The sequence below is a fragment of the Oncorhynchus keta genome, unplaced genomic scaffold, assembly GCF_023373465.1.
Source record: "Oncorhynchus keta strain PuntledgeMale-10-30-2019 unplaced genomic scaffold, Oket_V2 Un_contig_363_pilon_pilon, whole genome shotgun sequence".
NCBI classification, from domain to species: Eukaryota; Metazoa; Chordata; class Actinopteri; order Salmoniformes; family Salmonidae; genus Oncorhynchus; species Oncorhynchus keta.
The window spans coordinates 112,501-117,500 of NW_026287348.1; the positions used below are offsets into that span (position 1 = coordinate 112,501).

Consider the following 5,000-nt stretch of genomic DNA (forward strand, 5'->3'; position numbering starts at 1 on the left):
TGGTCTTTGGGCATTTCATTCTGTCGTTGTGATTTCACTTCAGTCAGACTGATGGCTGGTCTTTGGGCATTTCATTCTGTCGTTGTGATTTCACTTCATTCAGACTGATGGCTGGTCTTTGGGCATTTCATTCTGTCGTTGTGATTTCACTTCAGTCAGACTGATGGCTGGTCTTTGGGCATTTCATTCTGTCGTTGTGATTTCACTTCATTCAGACTGATGGCTGGTCTTTGGGCATTTCATTCTGTCGTTGTGATTGTGCTTACATACAGTATGTTGAGGTCATTTCTAACTTGATCTACTAATGTCTAATAAGCTGCTAGTAATCTGATAATGTGAGCTACAGTGGCCCTGATTGTAAAGTATTGGATGTTAGCGTATTATACAAAAGCCTTACATCCCATCTCCTTCCGTCTCTCCCTCCAGGTCAAAGTATGGTTCAGTGTGGAAGGAGAGAAGCACCTCACTGCCCTGGACTCTCTTCCTCTCTCTCTGGCTGCAGTCAAAGACATGAGGCAGAGTTTGGAACAGTTCTTTGAGGAGTCAGTAGTAAGTTTAAACATTGTACATTTCTTCCTGACTTGTTGTTTTCTGCTTTGAAAACTGCTTCTAAGACTCTTATAAACTCCATTTCCCATGATCCTCTCCTCTCTGTCCACGTACAGCAGCAGCAGAAGCAGGGTTTACTGCTGGTCAGGCAGTCAGGGGAGTCTCTGCCCAGCTCGGCCTTGCTGGACTTCAAACAACACCTGGGATCCATCCTGGGCAGAGTGGAGAGGAGGAAGAACCAGCTAGACATCCTCACCAACCTCTACGAGTTCTACGGCTCGGTAAAGACAGATCCAGGATCATTTCCCATTCTTCATTTATTTATCAAGCAAAGAGAGATTGAGGGAAAAGGATGTGATGAGGTGTCTTGACTGGCCACCCCACATAGCCTGGTTCCTCTCTCGGTTTCTTCCTAGGTTTTGACCTTTCTAGGGAGTTTTTCCTAGCCACCGTGCTTCTACACCTGCATTGCTTGCTGTTTGGGGTTTTAGCCTGGGTTTCTGTACAGCACTTTGAGATATCAGCTGATGTACGAAGGACTATATAAATACATTTGATTTGATTTCTTGGGCTGCATCCCAAATGGCGCTATGAATCCTGGTCCAATAGGGAATAGGGAGCCACTTATGACACAGAATACTGTAAGGTTTGATCCTCCTTACTATGCTGCTGTGTTTGAACCTTGACCTATTGATAGATACAATAGATACCGATTTTATACATCATATCAATCATATACACTGAGTGTACAAAACATTAAGGACACCTTCCTAATATTGAGTTGCATCCCCCCTTTTGCCCTCAGAACAGCCTCAATTCGTCAGGACATGGACTCTACAAGGCGTCGAAAGCGTTCCACAGGGATGCTGGCCCATGTTGACTCCAATGCTTCCCACAGTTGTGGCAAGTTGGCTGGATGTCCTTTGGTTGGTGGACTCTCCTTGATACACACAGGAACTGCTGAGCATGAAAACCACAGCAGTGTTACAGTTCATGACGTAAACCGGGGGGCCTGACACCTACTACCACATCCCATTCAAAGGCACTTATACATATGTTGTCTTGCCCATTCACACTCTGAATGGAACACATACACAATCCATGTCTCAATTGTCTCAAGGCTTACAAATCATACTTTAACCAGGTCTCCTCCCCTTCATCTCCACTGATTGAAGTGGATTTAACAAAGTGACATAAATAAGGGATCATAGATTTCACCTGGATTCACCTGGTCAGTCTGTGTCATTGAAAGAGCAGGTGTTCCTAATGTTTTGTCCACTCAGTGTCTGTTCTGATTCTATGTCTACGTACTATCCGTCCTGTCCTGCAGGCTAACCAGTGGATGGAGCACTGCCAGGACTACCTCCGGCAGCTGAACCTGGAGAGCAGTGGTGTGAGCCTCCCTCCTGCAGTACTTGAGATCCTCCAGGACTATCAGATGGAGGCCTCCACGTTCTCCCTGGACAACTTCAGCTCCCTCAATGATATGGTCCTGTCCTTGGACAGGTATACCGCCTGCTGTAAGATAGGCTGGGGAAGGGTAGGGTGGGGTAGGGTAGGGTTGCGTAGGGTAGGATGGGGTAGGATAGGAAAGAGTAGGATGGGGTAGGGTAGGAAAGAGTAGGGTAGAGTAGGATAGGAAAGAGTAGGATGGGGTAGGTTAGGGTGGGGTAGGGTTGGGTAGGATAGGAAAGAGTAGATTAGGATAGGGTAGGGCAGGAAAGAGCAGGATGGGATAGGAAAGAGTAAGATGGGGTAGGATAGGGTGGGATAGGGTATGATAGGAAAGAGTAAGATGGGGTAGGATAGGGTATGATAGGAAAGAGTAAGATGGGGTAGGATAGGGTATGATAGGAAAGAGTAGATTAGGATAGGTAGGGTATGATAGGAAAGAGTAGATTAGGATAGGGTTGGATAAGCTAGGAAAGAGTAGTACAGAATAGGAAAGAGTAGGATAGGGTAGCATAGGAAAGAGTAGAATAGGGTAGGATAGGCAAGTGGAGGATAGGGTAGGAAAGAGTAGCATAGGAAAGAGTAGTATAGGGGAAGATAGGAAAGAGTAGGGTAGGATAGGAACGAGTAGTATAGGGTAGGGTAAAATAGGGTAGGGTAGGATGGGGTAGGATGGTAAAGAGTAGTATAGGGTAGGATAGGAAAGCGTTGGATAGGATAGGGTAGGATGGGGTAGGGTAGGGTAGGATGGGGTAGGATAGGAAAAAGTAGGATAGGGTAGGTTAGGAAAGGAAAGAGTATGATAGCTTCAGCAACAGCTAATGCAGATCCAAATATGGTCCTACATCCTAATAGTATAGCTATAATTTTGTTAATTTCTTTGTGAAAAGTTCAGTTAAGTTTTCTGCATCATATTGGCCACCTTTTTGTCTTTTTTTGGATTCCACTTGCCATTGTATTTTAGAATAGAAAACAATGTGTTTTCATAGAAGGACACAAATCAACCACGGCCGGCCCACTCATTAGGCAGGATTAGGCAGTCGCCTATTGCGGAATATTGACAAGGACGGCATTTTCTGAGCTATTATGTCATAGCAATTATTATTATTATTATTATGTCATAGTTATTATTATTAAACAGTAGTTACCATATTATTATTATGTCATAGTTATTATTATTATTATTATTATTATTATTATTATGTCATAGTTATTATTATTATTATTATTATTATTATTATTATGTCATAGTTATTATTATTATTATTATTATTATTATTATTATTATTATTATGTCATAGTTATTATTATTAGACTGTAGTTGCCATATTATTATTATGTCATAGTTATTATTATTATGTCATAGTTATTATTATTATTATTATTATTATTATTATTATTATTATTATTATTATTATGTCATAGTTATTATTATTATTATTATTTCATAGTTATTATTATTAGACTGTAGTTGCCATATTATTATTATGTCATAGTTATTATTATTATGTCATAGTTATTATTATTATTATTATTATGTCATAGTTATTATTATTATTATTATTTCATAGTTATTATTATTAGACTGTAGTTGCCATATTATTATTATGTCATAGTTATTATTATTATGTCATAGTTATTATTATTATTATTATTATGTCATAGTTATTATTATTATTATGTCATAGTTATTATTATTATTATTTCATTGTTATAATTATTAGACTGTATTTGCCATATTATTATTATGTCATAGTTATTATTATTATTATTATTATTATTATTATTATTATTATTATTATTATTATTATGTCATAGTTATTATTATTATTATTATTATTATTATTATTATGTCATAGTTATTATTATTATTATTATGTCATAGTTATTATTATTATTATTATTATTATTATTATTATTATGTCATAGTTAGTATTATTATTATTATTATTATGATGTCATAGTTATTATTATTATTATTATTTAATAGTTATTATTATTATGTCATAGTTGTTATTATTATTATTATTATTATTATTTCATTGTTATTATTATTAGACTGTAGTTGCCATATTATTATTATGTCATAGTTATTATTATTATGTCATAGTTATTATTATTATTATTATTATTATGTCAGTTATTATTATTATTATTATGTCATAGTTATTATTATTAGACTGTAGTTTCCATATTATTATTGCTACTAAGTATTATTTGTTTGTTGTTTTTATTTCAAATAATAAATAAGTCATTTAGGGGCTTTTTTCACTTTGGGGTGCAGTTTCCCCAAAGTACAGATCTAGGATCAGCTTCCCCTCCCCCAATCCTAACCTTCACCATTAGTAGGGGAAATGAAAAACTTACCCCAGATGAGTGTCTTGGGGCAACTTCACACTACACCCGTTTTTTCCACTGACCTTGTCTCTCTCCCTCTGGCCAGCCCCCGGCAGACCCATCAGTGGAACGTCCTGTGGACCAAGTGTCAACAGACCAAGAACCAGCTGGAGAAAACCCTGGCCCAGGCCACAGCAGCAGTTACAGCAGCTTCTGACTCTGCAGCTTCTGACTCTGCAGCCTCTAACTCTGCAGCCTCTAACTCTGCAGCCTCTAACTCTGCAGCCTCTAACTCTGCAGCCTCTAACTCTGCAGCCTCTAACTCTGCAGCCTCTGACTCTGCAGCCTCTAACTCTGCAGCCTCTAACTCTGCAGCCTCTAACTCTGCAGCCTCTAACTCTGCAGCCTCTGACTCTGCAGCCTCTGACTCTGCAGCCTCTGACTCTGCAGCCTCTGACTCTGCAGCCTCTAACTCTGCAGCCTCTGACTCTGCAGCCTCTAACTCTGCAGCCTCTAACTCTGCAGCCTCTAACTCTGTAGCCTCTGACTCTGCAGCCTCTAACTCTGCAGCCTCTGACTCTGCAGCCTCTAACTCTGCAGCCTCTGACTCTGCAGCCAGAAATCTAACCAAAGACCCTTCAGAGACTGCAGACAGACAGGGG

General features: G+C 39.0%; 1 protein-coding gene across 1 annotated transcript in view; it reads left to right on the forward strand.

Moving 5' to 3' along the window:
* zgc:158766 (uncharacterized protein LOC100009641 homolog) overlaps positions 1-5,000 on the forward strand; it is an 85,535-nt gene that overhangs the window by 60,133 nt on the left and 20,402 nt on the right. Inside the window, 4 exon segments of the mRNA XM_052508472.1 lie at positions 427-549; positions 666-830; positions 1,880-2,055; positions 4,445-5,000. The exon segment at positions 4,445-5,000 is cut by the window's right edge and continues 324 nt beyond it. Of these exon segments, the coding sequence (XP_052364432.1) occupies positions 427-549; positions 666-830; positions 1,880-2,055; positions 4,445-5,000 (1,020 nt within the window).